General features: G+C 37.7%; 1 protein-coding gene across 5 annotated transcripts in view; it reads right to left on the bottom strand.

Annotated features, from left to right (window-relative positions):
• Positions 1-417: 417 nt before the first annotated feature.
• Positions 418-27,507, bottom strand: part of ZNF711 (zinc finger protein 711) — a 38,222-nt gene continuing 11,132 nt past the window's right edge. The window contains exons 2-9 of one of the 5 annotated variants that reach the window (XM_050965025.1): positions 18,844-18,948; positions 15,889-16,419; positions 8,332-8,490; positions 7,620-7,766; positions 6,798-6,935; positions 4,667-4,714; positions 3,858-4,001; positions 418-3,247 (exon numbers count right to left, since the gene is read on the bottom strand). In XM_050965025.1, the coding sequence (XP_050820982.1) occupies positions 2,070-3,247; positions 3,858-4,001; positions 4,667-4,714; positions 6,798-6,935; positions 7,620-7,766; positions 8,332-8,490; positions 15,889-16,419; positions 18,844-18,922 (2,424 nt within the window). In that variant the 5' untranslated portion in view covers positions 18,923-18,948 and the 3' untranslated portion in view covers positions 418-2,069. Of the gene's footprint in view, positions 3,248-3,857; positions 4,002-4,666; positions 4,715-6,797; positions 6,936-7,619; positions 7,767-8,331; positions 8,491-9,612; positions 9,710-12,887; positions 12,935-14,162; positions 14,212-15,888; positions 16,420-18,843; positions 18,949-27,507 lie in introns of those variants that run through there. The other 4 variants (XM_050965027.1, XM_050965029.1, XM_050965028.1 and 1 more) reach the window with 4 other exon arrangements.

Genomic DNA, 27,507 nt, shown 5'->3' with positions numbered 1-27,507 from the left:
AGAAAAAATGAAAATAGTTTGATAATTAAATTTCAAAAACAAAACATTTTTATTTTTTCAGAAATTTTTTTTGGAGGGCTGATGGGAGGAGTTTCGACCAAAACAATTTGTCTCAGTCAACACAAATTCGTGAAATGTTTTGGCTGATCTGAACCTGCATTTTTCGGCAAAAAAGGTTTAGGCAAAAAAATTTCACCCAGCTTTAGTGCTAACACTATACAATGAAAATAATTAAACTGAACAATTAAAAGAAGTGGTAGCCTGTTTGAACACTTGTTAGTTAGTTGGCTTACCGGAGTCCAGATGATTAAACTCATACAAAGCTGAAAAGAACGATGAAATTAAAATAATAGGCACATTTTCAGTGAAGGAGAACATTCCCAGAATCAGCATAAATAAGAAACAAAGACTCCAAAGAACCTTGGAGTGCAAGAGATGCATTTTATTGTATGCTCATTACGATGAGTAACACATTTAGAAATAATAATCTCACGTAACAGTGACAATCTTATTTTACAGCGTGTACATCATTTTTTACAGCCACATAAAACACTTATTTTTCTAAGAGATTTCCCAATTTAGCTTTCTGAAGTTTAGAAATATAAAAAAAATTTATTCTCAAGGAACTGATTCTCATCTGGTGCAAAAACAAAATATGAACATTATCTGAAACACAAAGCCACAATATAGCATGAAGTAAAGTTACAATTTATCATGTGAACAGCTGTGTGCAAACATGAAGCAACTAAAAGTAAAAAAGTACACATTATATGCATAACATTTATGAACAGGTTTTTCATTAAATAGCCCTAGACCAGCTTGTTATATTAAGCGCCATTTGATTTGCAGCATGCTAACACAAAGCATTGTTTAAAGGGATGCATATTTTAAATGTATACACTGTAAACTGAAGATCCACCTCCAAACTCTAGTGGCAGCATATTTTTCTGGTTAAATACTGCATATATACTTTCTTACAGATTGAAAATGCATGTTTATAGTATGGTAGAGATTTTTAAAGAATTGATTAAAAGGTGCAATTTTATGTCTATACTGAAAATTTTATATTAGCAGGTAGGACTAGAATAGACATACCTGTTATAAACACTGCCCTAAAGAACCTTTAAGTATTTTGTATTTTAATTCAAGAAAACTATTGTGTTCTTTGAATCTTTTTTAATACTCTTTTTAGAGATCTTAAAGTAGCAAGAAAAAAAAATAAAAAAAACAGTGTTGAGACAACACTACAAGCTGCATTCATTTTTCTTTTAAAAGAAATGACAGATTCAAAAGGTATTTGTCATGTGCCATACTAAACATTCAACTGCAGTTTCAGATAAAAAAGGGAAATTATATACATACATATTTTTAACCCTAGCACCGGAACACCACCTTTGAGCTCATAATATAATGCAATATTTTTAACATCATATCCTGCCATAAAATAGGTTAGCAGCTCTGAAAATAGTTTTAAAAAATTACTCACTGAACCTAGACTAATAAAGGAAACAAAAAGGTTTCCCAATGAAATGTTAAAGAAAAATGGGAGAAACCCCCAAATTTGACCAGTTCTGGAATACAATTTCCAGGCACAATTTAAAAACATAATGACCAAGTGATTGACTTATATTCTTTTCAAAACTGCATAAAAAGCCAGAATTGGTTGCCCTGACAAAGAGTTTGTAAATAACCCCACCACAATTGAAGTTTTCATATTGCAGACAAATGCTGTTACTGATTAAATGGATAACACAATCGTCTTCATTTTCTCTTCTGTAGCTTAACAATGTATAATACTATTAAATAGAAGACATTCAGCAATCCTTCTGCAACCTTTCAGACATTCATCCATCTTTCTGCATTCTATAGTGCTCTTTAGGTTCTGATAAGCCACAATCATAGGACTATGAGATCCCTGTCAACCTTAATACTTTTAAGACTTTTAATACAAAGAATGTAAAGTTATGATTTAATATCAAGCTTTGAAACCAGGAGAAACAGTTCATGAGATTTTTTTCCCCAATTAGCATATCACAGTTTCTAAATTGCTTCCTTCTCAACATCATATATTACATTATGGCCTCTTTGTGATGCCTCATTATATGTTGATTTTTTTCTGATGGTCTACGGAATCCCTTTTTGCAGTATTCACACCTGTGTGGATAGTCTTTTGTGTGTATTGATATTACATGTCGTTTAAAGCCTGATGCATCCGTAGTGCTATATTCACAATACTGGCATTGATACACTTTTCTTCCACTGTGGGTCTTCATGTGCTTCTTAAGTTCATTTTGCTGCCTAAATCCTCTCTTGCACCTTTTGCATTTAAAAGGCAGGTCCTTGGTGTGAACTGAGAGGATATGCCCACTAAGTACAAAAGGATCTGAAGTTTTAAAGTCACAGTGCCTACACTGATGTATCTTTTTACCTTTGTGGGTTTCACTATGCTTTTTGAGCTCAGATGGACGATGGAAGCCTTTTTCACACACCTCACATTTGTGGGGAAAGTCCTTCGTGTGAACGGAAATAATGTGTCGTTTCAGGTCGCTTGAGTTGGTGCTCTTATGGTCACAATGTGGACACTGATGAGTCTTATGTCCTTGAAATAACTCTGTGTGCTGAAGAAGTTCTTTTTCATCTGTGAATGCTTGGGGACAATGTTCACATTTAAATGGTAAATCAGTCCCATGTTTGGTTTTTATATGTGTTTTCAGATTGGATTGATCAGCACATCTGAAGACACAGTGCTGACACTGGTACGGTTTTTCCCCTGTGTGGGTCCTCATATGCTTTTTAAGCTCAGATGGATGACGGAATCCTTTCCCACACTCAACACAAACATGAGGAAAGTTCTTGCTGTGAACTGCAAGCAGATGTCTATTCAGCAGTCCCTGTTCTGCAGTCTCATAGTCACAGTACTTGCATTTGTGTAGTTTAGGCTCCTTGTCCCTCAATATCAGTTTATTAGAACTCAATGGGCTTGCCTCTCTGTATCTCCTTGTATATTCTGTAAACTCATGGGTTTTGTCAACTTTATTTATAAGTTTATGGCTTTCCAGATGATTGTGGAAACTTACTTTTTTGTTAGTTGTAAAGTCACAGTCCGTACACTGGTATTTCTTCTTAATCATATGATCTGGGTGGTTCTTCATATGCCTTTTCAGGAATCCTCTGGATTTAAATTTTTTCCCACATATGTGACAAGGGTAGACAGTTAAGGGCTGTCCGTCAGGACCTATTATAACAGCTGTTTTCAAACAAACGGAAGACGTTATGAAGAAAACTGATAAAAGTGCTGAATTAAAAAGAACTGTTCAATAACATTTACTTGAACTTCACACACAGAGCAAATAGTTTAGTAGCTTTAAACAACCAAAACCCAGATATCTACAATTTTAAATACAATTAAAAGAGTTGACTGAAGCAAGGCATAAAACTCCAATGCTACCCCAATGCATGGGCATTGGTGGCACTTGTTTACTGAAAGGACCACAGATTATTGGAGAGATTGCCTTGTTAATCAACATTTCTCCCATTCCCAAATGCGTATATATCACCTCCCATTCATGATCACATAACGACAACTACAAGAATTGTTTATGTGGATAAGTAATATTAGAAAAAAATGTATTTTAGATGTCTTTTAATGCAATTTGCCAGCTGGAAATTAAGAGAGTCAGCATGATGTACTAGTCAGCAATCTGTGGACCATCGGCAAATTCTCCAGGGACAACAGTTTTAGAACAGTTGCACTACACAATTTCAGTGGTGGTAGGTTTATTCTTTTTTTTAAAGAGTTGCAGGAAAAAGGATCTTTCCATATAAACCAATACAATAAACAATGAAAAATATTCTACCTGTTTGCCACTGCCTGGTTTCTCCCCTCCTCCTCTTCTTGGCTTTTTGTTTAAGCGCTCTATTTGTGTTAATGCTATCACAGATTTGCAGGTACTGTGCTGCATTACCATTTTTGTTTTCTAATCGTGTATCCAAGTTATTTCCTGAATACAAAGATCAGACACCATAAAAACTATAAGCAAGTTTTTTCTTTGGGACTAGATGACTGGAATCACATGGGAGCAAGTCACTTTACATTACCTTAAAAAATAAATGTTTACTGTAGAAAGGAATGGGCAAGCTTTTTTTCAAAGGGTTAATATTTACCACAGTTATTGATAAGGCATTATATAAGAATTTCATTAAATTTGGACTCATTATGGACTTCGTTTCCTCCACTCCCAAACTCTTAACATTCAGCTAATTATGCCTGTTCTTTCCTTCAACCTAGCAGTCCTTTACTCCCCAGTGGCCTCATTTTCCCTTCCCTGGTCACCCAAACTATACTAAAAGATACCGATGTATATTACTGAGGGCCTCTGTTGCATTTAGGATTGTTCTTATTTCTACAATGTTTATGTAACTGCAGTTCCTTGAAGAAATGAGTTCCAAGTGTATAGAACCCTTACACATATGCATTCTGAATAGTTTGACAGCATTCACTGATCAGGACAGCTGTGGATTAGGAATTTGTCAATATTCCATGAAATAAGGGAGACAGTCATGAATTTCTTAGTGGAAAATCTGATATACAACTGTGTTTTTTCAAAAAAATAGGAAAGCAAATGTAGCTGTTGCTCTTGTATCAAATGTAATTACATGTTCTCACCTGCTGCTTGACAGTCTTCATACCTTCTGGGCAATCTTCTTTCATCTCCTATAGAATACAATATTTTACTAATTCATAAACTAAAAATGCATTTGACAATGATGGTCTGCAACTCATGTGAGAGAATAGCTAGCTAGCTAGTAAACTTTATTTACTGCAGAGTCCTCACCATCCTGACCAATCTCTACAGAGATGCCAAACCAGACAATGATTATATTGTACATATACCTCTACAAACTTGCTTTCTTCTTAGGTTCTAGTAAACATCACCTAGTACAAAATAACCAAAGTTCCACAATTCTCTTTTGCATGAGTGCAAGTTCAAATATCGTACTTCCCTATCAAGAACTTGGTGCATGGTAAGTTTTGGACTACTTTTACCATATCTAGATACAGTGGTCATTCAGCACTTGCATGAACAATACTGAAGCTCTATGGGATGACATGGGATACACCTTAGTAGTATTCTCATTTTTTCGTTCTGGACTGAAAAAGTTTTTGCTATGCTTTTGGACTCTGCGGTTCACACACATTTTTGTCTGTCAGCTAATGGGGTTAGAATATATCTGGACAGGACTTTTCTGTCAGATTAATTTTTTGATGGAAATGCCCTTTTCACAACATTCAAATTTTTCCACAAAAAACCTGATAGCTCTTCTGGCTGCCTGCCTGGAATGCTCGTCAATTTCATTTTCAGCCTCCAGGGAGAAAGTTAAATTAACAAGAGTCTTCCAAGCGAATTGCCAGCAAGCAGAAATTTTTTGTTGTTGTTTCAAAATGTAATTTTTCATCCCTTCCCACTTTTAAAATTGCTTAAAAAAAAAAAACTTTTCATCCTGATTCAGGATGGAAAAAACCTCAAAATTGCAAAGTTTTTCACAGGAAGGGATTTCCATTTTCCAGCCAACTCCAGTTAGAACTCCATCCTTAAACACCTGACTCTCTCTTTCGTGACTCAAGAGATGATCTGAGAGGATATTCCCTTAAATATGATGTATTTATAAGTTAAAACCCTACAGTATAATAAATATATATGATATTAATAGAATATACAGAATTTGCACCATTAAAATGTCCTAGTAGAATGTTCATACTATTCAATGAACATCAATTTATTTAGACATATAAAAGACTTTAAAAAAAAAACACACAAACAATTTGTTTTCTGTCAGAGGGTGATGAGTTTGATTATGAAGTGTAAGGCTAACTCTATATTACCACTTATACTAGTATAACTTATGTCACTCAGCCATGTGAATAAACCCCCTGACCCCGAGCGACACTGGTTACACAGACGTAAGTGCCGGTGTGGACAGTGCTATGTCTGCAGGAGAGCATCTCCTGCCAACAGAGCTATCACCACTTGTTGGGGGTGGATTAATTATGTCGACAGGAGAACTCTCTTCCATTGGCATAAATTGGCTACACTAGAGATCTTACAGTGGCGCAGCTGCACCGGTATAGCTGCGCCACTCTAAGCTCTCTAGTGCAGACATGGCCTAGGACAGAGAGAGGAAGATGTCTGCATGACAAACCCTAAGCTTATTTTCTCACACTCATTTTCCTTTTCTCAGATAAAACTTGTGTGAACCTTTCACCAGCCAGCTTCATGTATATTAAACAAATTCTTTTAGCTTATGCAAGATTCTATAATGCTCAGTAGATGACTTCAAGATATGCAAGGGAAATTTGCATGCTAGACATCCCTGAACTAGTACTTGGAACAACAGTAGCAAAACCTTACAAACTACTATGCTTTTCCTTGTATAAAACCCAACATTAAACAAGGTATTTTTTATGATTAAGAAAAAACAGATATTAAAATAATTTAAAGGCTGCCTGGCAGGCTAGTGAAACAACACACTAGAGTTGGGACCTGCATTTTCCTTCATTCCTTAGTTGGAAGAGTCTGAGGGCATTCTAGAGAGAGTATGCACAGCTGCTGAAATATCACTTTGAGCAACCCCAATGTCTCACTCTTGTAAGTTAATGACCAGCTCCAGAGACAGCAGTTTACAACTCTCCTTGGAGCTGAAAGGCAGGAAGGTCATGTTCTAAAAGATTTGGGAGCTAAGTTAGAGGAAAAATAAGAGGAGGGGATTCCCAGGAAAAGAATAATCTAGCATCCTACCATAAGCAGCAGCCCAAGCAACAGGAACAAAAGTTTTATTCACACCAGAGTCTTCAAGTTGTGTGTCGGGAAGTGATGTTGCTTCCTCTTCACCTACAATGACCTCCATATAAACTTCATCTGCTATTTCAGCACAACCTACATTTAAGGAGGAGAAGTTGTGATTCTTGAATTAATGTTACTATATGTTAAACCTAAATTTTCCTTTGCTTATTTTCATATGATTATTTTGATTAGTAGTGATACCCACTGAACAATTCTCTTCCCTCCCCAAAATACTTGTACAGGATTATATTGCTTTATCCACACACATTGCTAGACCTAAGATAGTTACTTTTCCTATCAACCAAAAGGACTTTGTAAGTGTGTAACTGTTGATGGTTCTTTGCCACTTTGCCAGAATAAGTACTGCTTTACTTAATAAAATTTAAAAAGTGATCTAAAATGGTCTTGACACTTTCAATAATAAAGCTGTTTAAATGAGGTAAAAAATTTTTTAGCAAGGTAGTTTATTAGGCAAACTGAACAAATAGCAAGTTGCAAAAACCAATTACTTATTCATTGACTCAACCAATGATCACATTACATTCAATACAAATAATCAACTGCTTGTATAAGATAAGCACAATATGTATTTTATAATAACTATAGGGTACTCTTATTTGTGAGCAAGGCAAAATATGATTTCTATTACTTGAAATCTGAGTACAATCATTCACAAACATGAAAAAATTCCTTTTAGAAAGTGACCAATATTAGGCATACAGTTTTCATTTCTGGCACCATTTTTTAAATGTACTTTTTTAAAAAAAGAATTCTTACTAATATCTTCATCTTCCTGAGAAGAGTCCTTAACAGCCATGTAAACCATCTTCTCTCGCTGCATTCTGCCTACACTTCCCTGTTCAATTACTCCAGCAACAGAATGTCCATTGTGAAAGTCACTCTCTGTGACAATTTCCGTTCCTCCTTGAAAAAGAAAAAACATAGTCAATGTAAACAAGATAATCTGGAATATCATCTCATGAGAATTAAAGTAGAAAAATGTTTTATATCAGTATTCCTTCCTGTTTCAGACAGACATTTAGTAAAACTCTGATTAAATGCTTTGAAATAAATATTTTCTTGCCATTATAAATTACAAATTTGTTATTCATTAGTGGCGCAATAGACAAAACCCTCCTTTCTCACCAGTATCCTGACAAAAATCAGGGCTGAACAGCTGGATAGTAGTATTCGGGTAATATCATAAACCGTGTCAGTTTTTGCATGCTAACAGTGTGTTAAATATGAACAGAAATGTTATGTGTCACCCCAAAGCTTCTATTTTTAAGCGTGTTTTGAATATTGTACTGGCAAAAAAAACAGACTTAAGATTCTTCCTTGAGAAAGGAATAGTTAAACTGGGTTGACATACCCAACAGACCACTACAAAAATGTTATTTCACATATTGCAAAACAGTGGATTTTATTAAAGAACACAAAACAAACATTTTAAAACTACTGAATCAATAAACAGAACGTAAGAACTTGCCTATTTCCACGTCATCCTCAGCTTCAGCTTTAAATATATACACTTTTATAACTTCTGAACCAAACCCATCGTCTTTAGAAACATCATCGTGTGAAACCTCAGTGCTGATTTTTAAAGGTGTGCTTCCAATATGGTCTAATTTTTCTCCAACATCATCCACTGTAAAAAAATAAATAAATAAAAAAAAAAGGAAAGTGAAATTCACACACAAATTTTGTTAGGACTCAAGAAGTGATCTCTAGCAAGTTTTCCTCACATATTCAATATGCAAGATCCAATGGAACTACTATTATAAAAGCAGTTATACAGATGGTTCCTTTTCCTTTTATATCTTAGTCTATTTTAGTAAAGTCCAGTATTCAATTTCACTATCAAAACTTAATAAACGAAGGACAAACATGGTTGTAAAATGAATCATACAGGAAACAGACTCATTAAGTAATTATAAAGTATCTGACATTTATTCTATTGTAAACTATTAAATCTAGAAGGTATAGATTGATCAACAAGTAAAAACATAAGACATATTTAATATAATTTAAAAAACAAACCCAGAACCTGATATTTAATTATTCTGAGATTTCCAAAATGCTCTACTGTCCAAAATATCTATTACTAATAACTAACAGCTGTTATTCTTATCAAATGTGTTTTAGTTTGGCTGTGAGTTTTTGGGGTCAGTTATTACCCGGGCAAGCATATTTGTGAGATTTTTGTCTCTTGCTAGTTAAAAGTTGAGATAGTAGTATTAATGTCCAACTACTTGAAGTTGAGCTATCTGCCATCCTTCATGTCTATAACTAAAGGATTAAGTCACCCACTACTCAATCTACTTACTCAAAATGTACTTTTATCAATACGATCAAATCATTACATTGAAACTACTATTAAGTGGAAGAGCAGAGTTTTGATAAAGTTAATGTTCACATATACAGGGCTGATTTCATAGCATAGGACACTAAAAAAGCCTGATCAGAAAGGAGCACAATAGAAAGCATTTTTATCACTCATGTATTGACAGAACACTACCTACTCCCTGAGCCCAGGTCAGCATAGGGTTAAATGCAACACTGAATACCCACTGAAGCCCTAAAATGAGGAATGAATTCCACACTTTGAAATAAGCTGTAACCCATACTGGATCATTTTCCAGGTTAAAAAATATGTGTATTATATTAGACATACAAAGACAGTGAGAATTTTTTTAAAGAGATATGACAGTGGGTTATTTCTTTATTACTTGGCATAATCTACTCTGAAAGTCATTTTAATGATACCTACTCAACTGCAGCAGGTTTTTTTGGTGTCACTGATGAAACTTGTGAATCTCAGAAGTCTTTGAATGAGTCAGAAAATACTGGAGCTACTGAAAATAGAACTAAATAGACATAAAGCAGCTAATTGATTAACATTAAAAATCAACAAATACTAACGTAAAGTATTGCAAAATTAAATTTCTGTAATTTAATATAGATTAAAAAAGAAAACGTGAAATAATAGGAGGCTACATAATCTTTTGCATGTTTCAAGCTTTTTTTAAAAAAAGATTGGGTTGTAAATGGTAGGGGAGTTTGCGGAAGGCACAATTGCTTTCAGTGATCCAAGTTTAAGTTTAAGTTTATCTTCTTCTGGATGATCTTAAACCTTTCAGAGTCTTTTTCCTTTAATTTAAAGAATTTATGGCTGATCTTGCTTTATTGAAATCAGTGGGAGCAGGATCAAGCCCTTATTTGTTAAACATGCCCTGAATAAATGTACTGTATAACATTTACCGCCTTCAACCCAAGATGACTGCATGATGTCCAACATAACAAGAAAATGAATACCAAGAATAGCAAAACTAGAAAGTAATCTACAAATACCTTTGATTAATAAGTTTACCTGTATCAGGCTGTTGACACACAATTTTATATGAAGCAGCTATAGCATGTACTATTAGAGCACGCTCATGTTATCAGAATGGTGTTTCCAGAGATAAGACTAAATCCAACTATCCATGTGCCTTTTAAAGGAAAGGAAGGAAGGTAGAGCTCAGACAACCAATGTTTTGTCTATTAAAGGGAGCTATCAACTTAAATATTTTGCATCTGACTATTTTATAATATCTTGGAACGGACTAATTTTCTGATAAAGCATCTTTAATGACCTGGTTCTTTTCATTAAAAAAATCCTTTAAAAAGTATAGGATTTTCTGTTCCATTTTTGATGTTTTTCCAATTAAGTCCTCAATATTGCAAATATTTATGCATATGATTTGTTCTACCAAAGTGAGTAGTTCCATTTGTAAATCTTTGCAGTATTGGAAACTGACTATACAGGAGAAGAATGAAACTGACTATACAAAGTGCTGTTAGACGTACAAAATAAAACTAAAGTGTAGAAAAATTTACACTAAGGGGTTACTTGTAAGTATAATAGGTATAAAACTTTGAGGTAAATGTGATTTCAAGATGATGACTTTAAAAAACAGAAAACTGGATGATGCTTAATTTACAGATTTTACACAAAATTAATTTAAATACGCCAAATAAATACGTTAACACTTTAAAGACTGTTCAAAAGTGGAGGCCTCCTCCTATCAGGAACAGTGGAATAATCAATTACATGAATTTTCTTTAAAAAGTTTCAAAATATTCAAGGTACGGAGTGATGAAAATGACCAAATGTTTCTGTGTGTCTGCTGATATAATTCTAAGAATGAATATAATATTTTACAGGTTGATTGCTTTCTTGCTTTATTAGAGCACCAAAGCCAATGAAACAGAGACCCTGTTAAAAAAATACTTCATTGTAAAATACTTTAAAATAAATAAATAAATATTTTCAGTGAGGGATAAAGTGAAACATTCACATAGTGTATATTGATGTTTATTGTATCTTATCTCTTAATACAACTTACTTTTAATTACATCTGTTAAAAATTCTAAATCCCTGCTCTAGCAAGCAACATTATTGCAATAACTAAAATATTAAAAGTATTTCTAAACCAACAAACATCCTCAGCCTAATTCTGAGAGGGGCTAAGCGCATACAACTGAAACCGAAATCAACAAGTGTCCTAAACCATATATACCTAGACTCTGAAAATCAAGCTGCTCCTCTTTTAATAAGTGGAGCTGAAATATACTCAAAATGCTTAAACTGTATGTAACAAAATTTGGAGTCAACTCCTGAAATAAATCTGCAACATAACAGATAAATTTAGGAAAACTGGACGGTTTGAGGGAATGGTAATGGAATATAGTTGTTTTCACTTCTAGGATGATGAAACATATCTTGCTCAACCTCAGTAGCAATTAAAAAGTTAACTATAAGTTCTACCACCTACTTTGCTAGTTTACATGAAATAAGTCCACTTTCCAGAGACAGTCATATAAGGAAAAAAAAAACCCAACATGGTTAGGAGTAATTAATTTTTGTCCGTAGTCTTAGCAGAGACTGAGAACTGAACTAATTTCTAATTCCCTGAGATTTCCTCTTTGATGATAGGCAGCGTTTAGATGCTTGCTTGAACACCACCCATACACAATACATGGACTTCTTAAAAGGACTCCAGTTACATAGGCTGTTAATCCAGTGCCTTTAGGAATACTAAATTCACATTTTTTAAAGTATTTGTTTTAAGTCAGGAATAAAAGTTTCTACATCACACAGTAAGTCAGTAAAAAATGATGAACAGAACACAAGTCTCCTGGCTCTGAGTTCTCCACTATAAACACTAGATAATGCTGCTTCCCCATTTAATAAAAAACAGATTGCTTTAGAAACATATGCTGAATCCTCCTAAATAAGCACAATAAGAGGAGCATTCAGCACACTTATAACGTAAATCTTACCTTTTTAGTTGTTTTCAGGTGTGTGATGTCCAGATTCACTGTGGATTGCCAGCTCCCAATTCCTGTGATATCTCAGCACGCACTATGCTGGTGATATCACACCCACCAAAGAAGTCCATAGGGATGAAATTAGGGCAATATAAGTCCCATGGTTTTACAATTTTGCAAAGTTTTCTAAAGTTTAATATGTTATTTTATATACCATATGGTACAGTATAGGAAATATATTTTAGCAAACTATGCAACACTGTATTGTAATATACTAAAAAGGAGGTGGTGGTGGAACATTACCTTACCCCTAAAGGCCAGCTCCAGTGTTGTTCTTTGGTGGGTATGAGGTCCCCCACATAGTGCATACAGGGCCAACACATAGACCAGAAGCTGGCAATCCCCTGTGGGTCTGAATATCGCAAACCTGAAAAACAAACAAACAAAAAAGTATGTTTTAAGTTACAAGTGTGCTAGTTGTCCCATTTACCCTGGTTATCTGGTGTATACAGATTAAAAACTCATTTTGTTTAAGTAATCTAAAAGAAGGTTATATTTAAAACAAACTTTCTAGTTCAACTTCTAAAATTTCCTTTTTTTTTGTTGGTGACATTAACGTGTCCTATTGGGCCATTTTAAGTCTCCAGAAACTGTGGTTTGACATATTCAATATGCCATGGCTTGATTTGTAAGTATATTAAGAATTGAGTTTTCAACCTTATGATTTTTTACCTGATATGCTCATAATGCTTCCTTTAAACGTAAGAAGTTATATTCATCTGCACAAAACAAAACAGATCAATGGTGACAAACTTCTAGTGAAAACTTTGACTATTACAAAGTTTTCTGTGCATATCAACTTCTGAGCAAAAAGATCAGGCTATACTTATTAATTTCCAGGTAACAGTTACCATTAAAATAAAGATTTTTCCTTATAAATTTGTAGCATAGCCAGAGGAGATAAAAACTTAAAATGAGTGTAAACTACATTTAAGCAGTATTAACACTGTAACACAAAACGACAAGATAAGGTAATTTTGAACTAAAGCGCCAAGCTTTAACCCAGCTTTTTGTCCCAGAATATTGTACTACTGTAGGGGTTCCCAAACTGTGTTCCACAGAGCACTTGGTGGTGATCCATGAAGAGCTAACAGGTCATATAATGTAAGATCTCTTTGTTTCAAGATGTTACGCTTCATTAAAAGATAGCTTTAAAAATATTATAAATACTTTTCTAAGATTATGGTTACATATAAACAATTGCTGTTGTTGACAAAGGCTGTTACGTGTTCATGAATCAGAAAAATGTCCATGAGATAATTTCTGTTCAGATGTGATCCACACTACAAAAAAGTTTTAAAACCCTGGTAATATATTATGGGGAATCATAGTATACAATTATACTCATTAATATATGTTGCATATTTAACTGTACAGTAAAACATCTATACTAATCCGAGGTTTCAAACGCCTGGCTACCTAGACATATTTATCTGTCCAAGCATGACAGAGTCACATTCTGCAGAATACAAGTTCTCATTTTCTTTAAGGAAACAAAAAGAACCATTATCTGGCTGTAAAGATTTACATATTATCTTCAGAAGCATAACCAATTCAGCACCATCTTATAAAACCTGAAAAAAACAGCTCCATTGGACTGATTCTGCAAGGTGATGAGAACTCCAGTCCCAATCAAGCAAAACATTTAAGTACATGCTTAACTTTAAGATTAATTTTAAAGTTAGCATATACTTTGTTGCACCAGAACTGGAGTGTTCAGCACATTACAGGATCAAGCCCCGTAAGTGGTGAGAACTGTCCTACTGGTCTAAATGAGATGATGACTTTAAAGCCTAGTAATGACTCTTCAAAAAACCAGATTTTCTTATAACTCAGGTTGCAATTGTGTTTACTCAGACCATGATGTGCCTAAAACACAGTCACAACAACTACCATCAAGTTATAGTTATCTACCTTAGAAGGAATTCCAAAGATGACTTTACTTACAATTACAAGGATGCAGTTGGAAATATCGCAGTTACAGAACACAACTCATCATAAGTACTCTGTTAGAAAGGAGGAATTCTTTCAGTGAAAACAACTGAGCATTATAATGGTGTTCCTCTACTCACAAAACATACACAGGAGTACCACTGCTGTAGAAAGTCTGATTTGCTTTCATAATGGTTTCTTTGTGTTCTTGTTCAAAAACCCTCACTAGTTTAAGTGACATATTTAAAGTGCCCTTGCATGCAGCACATGACATTACATTAGGGACAGACTGATGTAAATTGTAGCTCAGTCTCTCCCACAATTTTGAAAAAAAAATATAAACATGTAATACTTCTAAAAAATTTTTGGAAAACAGCATCACAGACATGTCTCAAAATGTAGAATTGGTAAGATATATTTGAATACAGTGATTTGTATTTATCCTGAATATTTTAAATAAAGCAGTTTATTGAAAATAGATCTCTGAAGTTTTGACACACTCGGCATTCCCATCATTTATTGAGATGGGTTGCTACCAGCGATATAAGACGGTTATTGGACAATCAAAATCTATTCTGGCCTAGTCAAATTTCACCAGCTGTAATTCAGAAAAGACGCAAGTTTTCATTGACAAATATTGTGTATACTAATTAACCTACATGGAAGTCCTGTGGGTGAGAGTGAAAACTGGTACTAGACATCCAATTGTCAATATCATTTAATTGTAGGAAAAAAAGGATTATTTGCCTAGTTTGCAGTTTTCCCACTGTGGCTCTCACTCAGCCAGCTGTACCCTAATTGCAGGTAGCTAATAATCTATGTGCACTTCCCAGAGTGCAATACAGGGCAAGAAGCCAGTTTTCATTTTCATCCTCAGATTAGAGGCGTCAGTCAATAAATGCACGTTTTTTTTAAGTTTAGTTCAGACCATACAACAAACTGGCTACTATCTTTTTGTTTTGTCAGACAAATGTATAGCCTTTAACGTTTTTATGTTAACTAATATGGTCAGGGACACAACTCCATATTCTGGGTGTCCCATAACCTCTGACTACCAGAAGATGGGACTGGATGACAGGGGAATTACCCCATTCTGTTCATTCCTCTGACACTGGATGCTATCAGAAGACAGGATACTGGTCTAGATGAGCCATTGGTCTGATCCAGAATGGCCATTCTTATATTATGTTCTTTTTTCTAGTTTAATCATAGAGATATACCTATTTCATAGAACTGGAGGGGACCCTGAAAGGTCATCGAGTCCAGCCCCCTGCCTTCACTAGAAGGACCAAGTACTGATTTTGCCGCAGATCCCTAAAGGGCCCCCTCAAGGACTGAACTCACAACCATGGGTTTAGCAAGCCAATGCTCAAACCACTGAGCTATCCCTCCTCCTTCATGCTACTGATGAAACTCAAAAAATGCTAATTTTCTGCACATATTTCCATAATTTGATTATTTTTTTAAATTTACCGTATCACTGCTAGATTAAATTACAGTATATGTAGTATATTAAAAAGATTTTTTTTCTTTTCAAAAAATATCCATTGTTCAGAAATTACACACACACACACACACAAAATCTAACTCTTGACACCAAGTAATTAATGTGGCAAGAGACTGTTCTTTCAGAGAGTTCAGGTGCACAGGTTAGCAAGATTTCAGTTTTAATAACTTCTCCCTACTGGACCACTTCTAGTTGAAATTATTTCCTATTTATATCTACCTTTATTTCACTTACAAGATATCATTAAGTAGTCTTCAGAAGTGCTCTTGCCATCATCATCATCTTCAGTTTTTATTGTAACCGTAGAACCAGGAACAGTACTGGCTGCTTGAATCACAGTTTCTGAATCTGAATTAGTTACAAGAACTTCTTCTGAAACCATTGTGGGTGAGTCAGCTCCTGACACAGAGTCTTGCACCACATGTTCCAAATGTCCATCAGGACCCGTAACAAGGTCAGCCACGAAAACCTGATCAGGAACTCTAACAGTTTCCGTTATTAGATCAGAAGTCAAAACATGATCACTGGTATCTAAAGCTTCTTCAATAGCAACATCAGCTTCCAACACAGATTCAGGAACAATTACACCTTCTGTTACAACATCAGTTTCAGTGATGATATCTGGTCCTTGGACAACTTCAGCAGCTAAGCCATGATCAAGAGTTATCCCGTCATCTGTGACAACATCAGAAACTAATACAGCTTCAGGGACTGATACAACAATATGGTCGCCATCAATATGAGCAGTGCCAGCCATTCCAGCCACTGTGAAACAATTGTGAATGAGAGAAAATGTTAACATTCACACTACTGTATCTAAGGAATATAACTACGGTACAAGCTATGCATAGAAGAGTGCTTCCTTGCCTTCTAATAAATTTCATGACATTTTACATACCTCTAGATAACAATGAACACCAATATTTTAAAATTAAACAAAACAAAAGCACAAAAATACCCAAATCTTTCTTTAAAAAGAACATTAGGTCAAATCTGCCCCCCAATTTAGGTTTAATAAAGCTGAGATTTAAAAGCCAAAAAGTCAGTAGCTGATTCCATTATATGTATTCTATAAAAGCTAAAACATTTTTCTATTGTGCTAGTAACTTCAACACTGCATTATTTTGTGCAACAGAGCCCGAACAGCAAAGCTGACTAAACAGCATGAAGGTGGCTGGCTTTGCTGTGACACAAGATAACAGTTTCTTTAAACATATGAAAAACTGTAGAGTGCAAACTCTCAAAAATATCACTTGTTTTACTTGCATATCAAATTATGCCAGAGGTTTCAATTATTCACTCTAGTAAATATTAACCATTTTCCTTTCTAAGAAACACAGCCGACAGGGATCTGGGCTGCAAGAGAAGCCATGTTAGAAATATCCAATTATTTAAAGCCTAAATAAAAAAAAAATTTGAATCTTTATGGATAAAATATTCAAGAACATAAGCCCTTTTAAAATGAAGGTGGTAAATAATATTTTCCATGTTTATTTTAATTAATTTGGCACAGTCAAAGGACTTATGCCATTAATACTAGCTCTGCAGAATGGTCCTCCCCATACAAATAATAATAAAACCCTCTACTGATAGATGGCAGAGTTAGGGTCCTGCAGGTCCAGGAGAGAGTCAAGACTGCCTACTGTATCATTCTTCTCAAATACTGGAGGCTCGTGCAGTCGCTATTATCTTACTTTTGCCCTGTCTACATGAGAAAACAGTAGCAAATTAACTAAATTAGTTTAGAAACTGCTTTAGTTAAAATCAATGCAACATCTTGGATGGACATTCATTTCAATTTAGGAGCTTCTAAACATAATTACACAGGCATGCATGCAGGGGGAATTCAGGAGAGCAGCGAGCGGGGAGGCCATAAGAACATGGATCTAAAGCAGGGGTTGGCAAATAATGGCCCAGGGGCTGCATCCAGCCCTCCAGACATTGTAATCCGGCCCTCGAGGTCCTGCCGGCTTGTCACATTCTGGCACTTCAGCTGGGGAGTGGGGCTGAGGGCTAGCCTCACTCCGCGTGGCTCCCGGAAGCAGCAGCATGTCCCCCCAAAGGCTCCTACACACAGGGGCAGCCACGGGTCTCCACACGCTGCCCCTGCCTCAAGCGCTGCCTTCGCAGCTCCCATTAGCTGAGGTCTGCAGTCAATGGGAGCTGCAGGGGCGGTACCTGTGGACAGGACAGCGTGCGGAATCGCCTGGCCATGCCTCTGTATAGGAGCTGGGGGAGGGACATGATGCTGCTTCTGGGAGCTGCTTGAGGTAAGTGCCGCCTGGAGCCTGCGCCCCTGAACCCCTCCCATGCCCCGACCCCCGTCCCCAGCCCTGATCCCCCTCTCGCCTTTCGAACCACTCCATCCCAGGCCAAAGCAACCTCCTGCACCCCCAACCTCTCAGCCCCAACCCCCAATTTTGTGAGCTTGACATACAATTTCCATACCTAGATTTAGTACTCAGGCTAAAAAGTTTGCCCACCCCTGTTCTAAAGGGACTCAAGCTATTATGCTACAGGAGGGCCTAAGATGTAATGTGGAAGCCCAAGATCTGAGAGATTTTCTTACAGATAGCTGGCCATTCATGGCGCACAGAGGCTTTATCTGTTTCACAAGGGGGAGAAAGGCTAAATTCAGGCTAAATCGTGTCCCTCTACCATCCTAACAGATCAGAAAGAAACGGCAATTTTTGAGCGTACACAAGAAAAAAACCTGTCACACTGCCTTTTAAGATAAAGATCTTGTTGAACCACCCTCTGTTTAAGGATCTCATACTGTAAGCTACTGAAAGCCCTGATTACCATTTAATCAATGAGGCTTGAAGGTACTCAGCGCTACAGAGGCGGCGTTCAGAACTTTTTACACTGCCCCTTAGTCAACTAACTGAAGTTCTACTTCATCCAAAATTAACGCTGCAATTTTAAAAACTTATACGGACTTTTTCCAACATCAGGAACTAAAGTGTACACTGATAAAAGTGGGAATTCAAATATGTATAGCTTGTTTCCTGAAGGACTGCCTCTGTATGGCACTGTGAAGACAAAATTAAATATATACTAAATATTATTATACACTGTTAATTAATCTTACGTTTGAGCATGAGCTACATTCAATGATGTAGAAAATATGTTTTATTTAAAAGATCTCTCCCATTTTATGCATTAGTGTTTAAAAATAAAACGTTTTACCAAAATCTTGCATAATCATAGTGTGAGGCATTTTGGACTCTTGTGTCTGCAATCCAAGACTTCCACCACCTGGATCCATAGTCAGCTAAGCTCTTTCACAAATATCTGTAAAAACAAAATTGTAACTTATATTAAATGCATATTATATTAATGTTGGTTTAGCTCTACCGGACTAAAGTCTGATTCACTCTGTATAAGTCCATGCGTGCAGACATGGAAATGTGTCCCTGAAAAGCTGAAGGAAAAAAAAAAAAACAGATGCTACCTTACACAATTCACTTTGTCATGTTGTTTTATGATCCTGTATTAGATCTCAATCCTGCAAACGCATCCATGAGTAGCCTGATAAAGTCAAAAAGGACAAAATGAGCAAAATTAAGCAAGTGCAAGTATCTGCTGGACTGGATCTTAGTTACAAAAAACAAACAAGTAAAAACTATGTGATGGACTGTTTAGGTTACAACTTGTAAGGATTTACCTAGAATGTGCTACTGGACATCTTAACACTCAGAACTCCAGACAGATACATAGCTTTACCTCAAGGAGTACTAACTGAGCCCAAACTTTTTGTATCTCAATATGCTCTGAAATTCTCTCCATAGCATGACTAATGACAGTTCATTAAAATATCAAAAGCACTACTGACAATAGCAACAAATTATGTGTCAAGTATTAGTTAGCAACTGAAGACAGTTACCTAGATCCTATTAGGCACACAAAAATCTGTTATGAAGCAGTTCGAGTTGCTACAAATACAACTTACCTACCACAAAAAATAAGGAAATCAAAGGTAAGCCACTTAACAAGCACACACATTCAACCCACAAGCACACACTTTAACATTACAACTGCAATAATACTACTGATCATGCACCAAAGCCTTAACTCTACCCCATTTTCATCCTTCTGTACATACTTTTTACCTGATTATTTCCTCCCTTCCCCAACACTAGTACATGTAGACAGCTGGTGTAGCAAAAGGTAGTGATGAGACAGGGTAGTCTGCGAAAGGGTTGTGGCTGTAAAGGTAGTTAAAGGGGAGGATGGAAGTTCACATCCCAGGTGGATGCCTGGTTTAAGTTATCAGGGCATGGTCTGTGGCATATTGTAGTTGTAGTAATAGTAAGGTGCGCACTGTAGGAGATTTTGTATGTCTTTGCTTTTGAGAGTTTAACAGGTAGGTTGTGGCGTGTCACAAAATTTACAGACGCTCCCCGGGTTACATAAATCTGACTTACGGAAAAAGTTCCGTAAATTCTGTAAGCTTTTTTTTTGGGGCGCGTAATTGTTGGAAATATGTTCCCAACTTACACAAAATTAAACTTATGCAAGACATTCTGGAAAGAAACGCTTGTGTAAGTCAGGGAGCATCTGTATAATTTTCTTAGGGATTTTTTAAAATAAAAATCTGTCAGTAGCTGCACATTAACCCTTTTCTTGTAGAATAAAATCTGACAAAAGTGTAGCTCCTATGGGTTTGTTTTCATTGTTTTGTTAGCTGGAGGTATAACTCAAGTTTTGCCCCTAATCGGACTTCTGCCCACAAAGAAAATTTCTAGCTGGAGTTAAGTGGTGCTTTAAGATGTAAACTAGCGCATCCATCAGAGATGTGGGCAGGGGTTGGAGAGGGGCTGGATGAGGGGTTGAAGGTCAAATGGTGATGAAGTTGGAGCTAGTAATGCTGTGGAAATGAAGTTATAACAGCTCAATGGCTAATCCAACTACTCTGCTAATTCAATCATTCTGTGCTGCTAATCAAGTCACTCTGCATAGTGTTGTTTTGCAGTGTGGTCACTCTCACTGCAGCTTGCTAGCTCCAATGGAGTAACTCTAGTGTACCAACTAGAGCTAACTATTTAGCTGTTGCAGGGAAGACAGTAAGTTATAACATGAATAGTAGCTGAACAGGCATTATTATTTTTATTTGAATTGCAATAGTGTCTAGCCCCAGTTGTGGACTAGGATCCTATTGTGCCAGGAGCCATACAAACAGAACAAAAAAACAGACTGAAAGTTCATAGGGGCAGGGACTAAGGGTATGGCTACACTTGTAGATGTAGAGCGCTTTGAGTTAAACCAGCCTTAGGAGAGCAAACTAGGGAAAGCACTGCAGTCTGTCCACACTGAGAGCTGAAAGTGCACTGGCGTGCCCACATTTGCAGCACTTGCAACTGCATTGGGAGCGGTGCATTATAGGTAGCTATCCCAGCATTCAAGTGGCTGCAACGTGCTTTTCAAATGGGGGTGGGGTGGCTGTGACAGGGAGTGTGCTGTGGGGGAAGAGAGAGTGGGGTTTGGGGTGCTGAGAGTGTGTCAGCATGCTGTCTTGTAAGTTCAGATCCCACTCCCTCCTCCGCCTCTCTATCATGCACTCAAAGCAAACAGTAGCTGTTTGGTTTTTTTCCCTTGGACCAGATAAGCAGCCAGCACACCGAAAGGGCACTTCTGCATTCCTCCTGAGTTTACAACAAAGACAAGAGAGGCCACTTCAGTTAAGGGGATTATGGGACATTTCCGGAGGTCAACCAAAGCATTAAGTAATTTCTCGTTTACACTGGTGCTGCAGCATCTCACCCAATACATATCAGATGTGCATCAGATGTTATCCCTCTCAGGGAGGAGGAGTACCAGAAGTGCCCTAGTCAGAGAGTCAGAGCTCTCTACATGCCTTGCCAGTGTGGAGGGGAGTGAGCTAGTGTACTCTAGGCAGCTTTATTGCGGTATAATGTGCAAGTGTAGCCAAGGCCTTAGTATAAGACAAGGGACAACAGATGGATACAAACGGATGGGGAAGCACAAGGCAACAACACCACAATATAGGTCAGCGTGGGGATCAGGGTTCCCTCAAGTTCCTGCTTCAGGTCCTTGTACTGTCTCTTCTCCTGCCCTATCCCCCCCAATCCTGGCAGACACCCCAGGGAGTCTTGGAGCAAACAAACAAACAAGAAAAGTCCTCTCCCTTCTTTCCTCCCTTATGGGGAAGGGAGCCTGTGGCAAATTTAAAAAACAGCAAGGGTGATCTGGAACTCAGGCAGTCTTCCTGGGTCAGACCTTTTGTAGTAGACGTAGTCTCTGCTGGTCACACCTCTGTTAAAGATGACAGTGGACTATCTTACAGGATTCTCAGCCACGTTTGGCACACTCAAGCATGATGCAGCACTGGCCATGCCACTGGCTGCCTCTTCATTAATGAGGTTTAGCCTACACAGGGTCCACCTCCAGCCCCTCCTCTACGGCCTGCTGCTTGGAGGCTGGTTCATGCAGCTTTGGGAGCAGTGAGCCTTGTTGCTGTCTCCTCAGCAGGCCTGTCTGGACAGTCGGGATGGGGAGGGGTGAGGGAGACTTCCTGTGGCAGGTTTTCCCTTTTAAGCTCCCACCTCCAGATAGAACAAGCTTTGCAGCTGTGCTTCGCTGCCATTGAACAGGCCCAGAGGAGCTCTTTAGTCTCCTCTCTGTCAGTGTGCGGGTGTGCCCTTTCATAGTCAGCATGACAGGCAATGGTCTCAGCACACCAACAGCCAACCCATTATTAAGTTTTTAGTAGGCTTCGTGTCAAAAGGAGTTTTAAGAAGAATTATAAAGGAGAAAAATGACTTAGTTTTGCAGATGTTTATAGAGTGCTTCTCCCAACTGTGAGGAGCAGCACGGGAGAAAGCACAAAGGTGTCTGAAAATTAAACAACTTAGATATGGAGGCTGACATCATGGGCTCGTCAGAGGTGGAAGTCAACATTTTGATACTGAATGAAACATAAGTAGGGTGAGGATAGGTCATAAAAGACCATGAAAATGAAGACAAGTTTGATATAATAAAGAGGGAACAAGTGAAGGGATGCAAAGAGAGGCTGACATGGTCAAAGTGACAGACTAGAAAAATGATCTTTAAAACAACATTCTGAACGGATATCAGTGGGGCAAGATTGCATATGCCAAGGTCAGAGAAGAGGATGTCACAATAATTGAGAGAGGAGATGAGGAGAATCTGGAAAAAATTTTTAGCTGTGGATAAACAGGAAAAACTGTATCCTAGAGAAGTTATGCAGAAAGAATATGCAAACTTAGACATAGCCTGGAGGTGAGTACCTAGAGAGAGGTCCTAATTGAAGGTACTCTTGCCCATAACCTGGGGGTTGAGTGGTGGTGATTAAAGGGAGGATTAAGAGCTGTTTTAGCTGCTTAGAGCTTGAGCTGACAACTAGATGCATACAAAAAAACTGGACAATGGTTAGGTCACTAGTCTGCTAATACCAATACCTATCATGGTGACCAATTCTGTCTCATCATTTTCTTGTACTCTCCTGTCTCTCTGTTATAGTTAGATTTTACACTACTGGTGAAAGGCCCATCTTTATGCATCACCTAGCACAATGGGATTCTGATCCATGACTACAGCTCCCAGGTGCTACAATAATATATCTAAGTAACAGACATCTTCTCTGACAGTGGCCCTGGGTTCAGATGCTTCAAAGGAAAGTGTAAGAACTCTTCTGTAGGGAGATCAGAGAATCTGCCTCCCACATTAGGTCTCCTGGTGATCCAGCAGACCCATCAATCTTTTTGCAGGCTTTCTGCCTCCAATGTACTTAAAGAATCTCTTTGTTCTTACATCTTTAACTGTCTGTTCTTTGAAATCCACTTCAGCCGTTTTATTTTTCCATCTATTGCCTGCTGTAGTTTATGTTCCTGTCTATTGGTTTCACTAGGGTTAGATTTCCAAATTTTGAAGGATTGTGTTTGGCTCCAATAGGCTCTCAAATTGTTTCATGTAGCTATATTGCAGGAGCGGCCAAACTTACTGACCCTCTGAGCTGCTACAATAATCTTCAGAAGCTTGAGAGCCAGGCCATGCCTGCAGCCTTGTGGGAAGCGCCTGTTGGGATTCGAGGCTTCAGCCTCATGGGAGGCACCTGCTAGGGTTCGGGACTTCTGGATCTCAAAAAAATATTACCCAATCTTAAATCTGGACTTTATTTGGAAAACAAATTTAATTATTTAAGTTCAAAAAGATGATGGCAACTACAAGCCCCTGATGCAAGTTGTAGGTATTTCACTTATCCACTATGTACAGTGGATTTTTAGTCAGGTCAGGACAAAAAGCAATAACCATAAGCTGCCTGTATTCACTTCCAAGGCCCTTCAGGATCAATCCGAACGCTCTCTCTCTCATTCACTATCAATGCCCACTTCTAATCTACCCATGATGCCAGCCTCCATTTCCCTTTATTATATTTTCAACCAACCCCCTTGTGCTTTCTCCATTGCTTCCATATACTTGATAGATGTTCACCATTAGCATCCACAAAGCTACCTCATTATTCACCTTTAAGTCTCTTCTCAAATCTCCTTTGCTGTGAAATCTACAAAAATCTTGAGAATGGTTTTACTGTGTTGAGACCACAGCCTATCATTGCTGACTCCTCCTACTCTCTGTTTGTCTGTATCCATCTGTTGATTTAGACTGTAAACTCCTTGGGGCAGGGATGGTCTTTTTGTTCCGTCTGTACAGCACCTAGCGCAACAAGGTCCTGATCCATAACTAGGGCTCCTAGATACAATAGTAATACAAATAATAAATAATTTGGCTAGCACCCATTTGGAACATATTGCAGAAACTGAGCAGATGTACTCCAAGTTAGGAACATTTTACAGACTTCAAGACAGGTTAATCTGTGGGCATGAATATCTGAAATCTTATGACTGAAGTCTCTCTTACTTTTTGAGGACAGGATCTCTTTGCAAAAATCAGTGCTACGTTGTCATTCCTGAAATTTGTTCTTGGGCCAATGACAAGGAGGGAGCTCTCCTGATGATAAGAAATTACCACCCCGAATGAGGGTGGTAACTTTATCACAGGGAGCAAGTGCTGGCTATACTGGCACTTTTGAGCACTAAAACTTTTGTCAATTGGGGGCGTGTTTTTTCACACCCCTGAACGACTAAAGTTATAGCGTTGAAAGTGGCAGTCCAGACATAGCCTTGTTCTTTGTGAGTGTTGCCCTGCATATTCCCACATGTGGGACTGGCCCCTTCTGGTGTTGAGCTGCTAAATCTTTTGGAGAACAGTGCCTGTGGAGGCCACTCAGACCTTTCTCTCCCGTTTCCTTGCAGAGGATTTTAATAGTATAAAAGGGGAAGGGGCTCAAACCGCCCTTCAGTTTTTCTCTAATTTCAGAATTCTTGACCGGAGACTCCAAAGAGGTTCAGAAGAGGGGTGAGGAGTGTGAATATGTAGCGGCAACACACTTGAAGAACAGCTACTAGTAAGTAACTTATCTTTTTTTCTTCTAGCGGACTCAAGTACATTACTACTTGTGAGAGACTAGAACAGTACAACTGTTAGGAAAGTTGGCTGAGGAGTTCTAGATGAACAAGGACTGTAAAAACTACAAAAGCAAGGAGGAGTTCTAAATGGAAAGTTAAGAGAGACCTAGAAGGAAATGCAATTTCACTCCCCAAGGACAATTTTTTTTGCTTCAAGCAACAGCTTTACAAATTCCATGAAAGAGACAGGGATGCTACCTTTGGATTAGTTTTTGATAGTTCCAAATGACTGAAGACCAGATGAATCATAACATGGATGTAGGAGAGACTTGTGGAAACACAAACATAATAGAGGCCTGATAAAATGGAAACAGAGATGACTTGAGATTGAAAGTGGGGAGTATGACATTGACCAAATCACATTTTCCATATGGGCTACCATTTATGTAGAGAATTAGTTATTTGGCCTGTACCTCACTAAGATATCTATGGCTAAGATGAATGCCCTATTAACAGATGATACTCTGCAAACAGCAGAACAGAGGTCCCAAGATTTTGTGATGACAAGACTTGACCCGAAAGGAAAAGAGATACATGCACCCGAGTAAAACCCCAGGGCAGCTAAACAAATATATTCACACTGTGAATATATTCACAGCACAACCAAGTGTATTGCTAAAAAAAAAAAAGAATCAGCTTCTTTGAGTGCAGCCATCAAGCTATTGGTACATGGAGCAACCCATCCATAAACTAGGTTATTGTAAGGCAAATGAAGACTGCTGACAGAGCCTGTGAGGGTAGAAGCTGAAATTACAACTCATGCAGCCTGGTGAAATTCAAAATGCAGTTTTTAATGTTCAAGTTATAACAGATAGCAACATTAAAGAAATTTGTCAGTAAACTGGAAAGCGATGCTAGCATGAGACCTAAGTAGTTTGAAGATAAAATTGCAAAGACCTGGTTACAGCTATCTCAACATCTTGGCTCCATCCCAACTGCCCTGCAGAGAGAGATCTCTTGCGCCAACAAAATAAGGGAACACACAGGAATTCCCCATTCTAGTTCAAGACAGGGCAGTCTGCCAATGACACTGGGTCCTGTTTTGCTTCAGGATCACACTGGACATAAGGAGTGTTCTCTAATAAACAGTCCTAGTTCGGACTTTCTTCCTTGCTTAACATGCAAGGCCAGACTAAGACCTAACAAAGACATTTGTGCTATTGTACAAAACCTCGAATTTGGACACTTTCTCTGGCAGGTAAGTCTTTGGCCTTGATTAAAGTTTTTCAGGCTACACAAATGGCTCTCAACCCTAGAGCCCTGATGGGGAGATTTCATTTCCCACAGAATCCACAAACCTTGGAAAGTCTGGAAAACAAGGTGAACACTACAGTCCACATTTGGAAATATTACCGTAAATAGTAAGAAAATGAGATGGAAATTCTTGATGGGCACTTGTTACTTTGCCATTCTGCATCTTTTATGAGCGGAGACATAAGTGGTGTAGGAAGTGTCAAGAAAGAGTAGTATCTTTGTAATTAGTCTTATGGAGGCCACAAACAGTGTGGATAGTTATCATCCAGTTATGCTACTAAGGAAGCTACTTCTATTGGAGAGGGTCCAGCGAAGAGCAACAAGAATGATTAAAGGTCTTGAGAACATGACCTATGAAGGAAGGCTGAAAGAACTGGGTTTATTTAGTTTGGAAAAGAGAAGACTGAGAGGGGACATGATAGCAGTTTTCAGCTATCTAAAAGGGTGTCATCAGGAGGAGGGAGAAAACTTGTTCACCTTAGCCTCCAATGATAGAACAAGAAGCAATGGGCTTAAACTGCAGCAAGGGAGATTTAGGTTGGACATTAGGAAAAAGTTCTGAACTGTCAGGGTAGTTAAACACTGGAATAAATTGCCTAGGGAGGTTGTGGAATCTCCATCTCTGGAGATATTTAAGAGTAGGTTAGATAAATGTCCATCAGGAATGATCTAGACAGTATTTGGTCCTGCCATGAGGGCAGGGGACTGGACTCGATGACCTCTCGAGGTCCCTTCCAGTCCTAGAGTCTATGAATCTATGAACTTGTTGTACAAGGTTCTATTTTTTTTTTTTACTTTAAAATGTATGAAACAAGTCAAGAATTTGTGCTATAAAAAGAGGTAATATAAAAAACAAACAATGTCAAATAGTTTGACAAGTGGCTTACTCTAAGTTAACAGCGCTGGATCTTTGGCATCAAACTGTACAAGAAATGGAGGACTGGAAAGGACCTTGACAGGTCATCTAGTCCAGTCCCCTGCACTGACGCAGGACTAAGTGTTATGTAGACCATCCCTAACTGGTGTTTGTCTAACCTGTTCTTAAAAACCTCTAATAATGGCAATTCTACAACCTCCATAGGTAATTTGT

Source organism: Gopherus flavomarginatus, chromosome 8, assembly GCF_025201925.1.
Source record: "Gopherus flavomarginatus isolate rGopFla2 chromosome 8, rGopFla2.mat.asm, whole genome shotgun sequence".
Classification (NCBI taxonomy): domain Eukaryota; kingdom Metazoa; phylum Chordata; order Testudines; family Testudinidae; genus Gopherus; species Gopherus flavomarginatus.
This window is presented reverse-complemented; position numbering and strand designations above follow the sequence as displayed.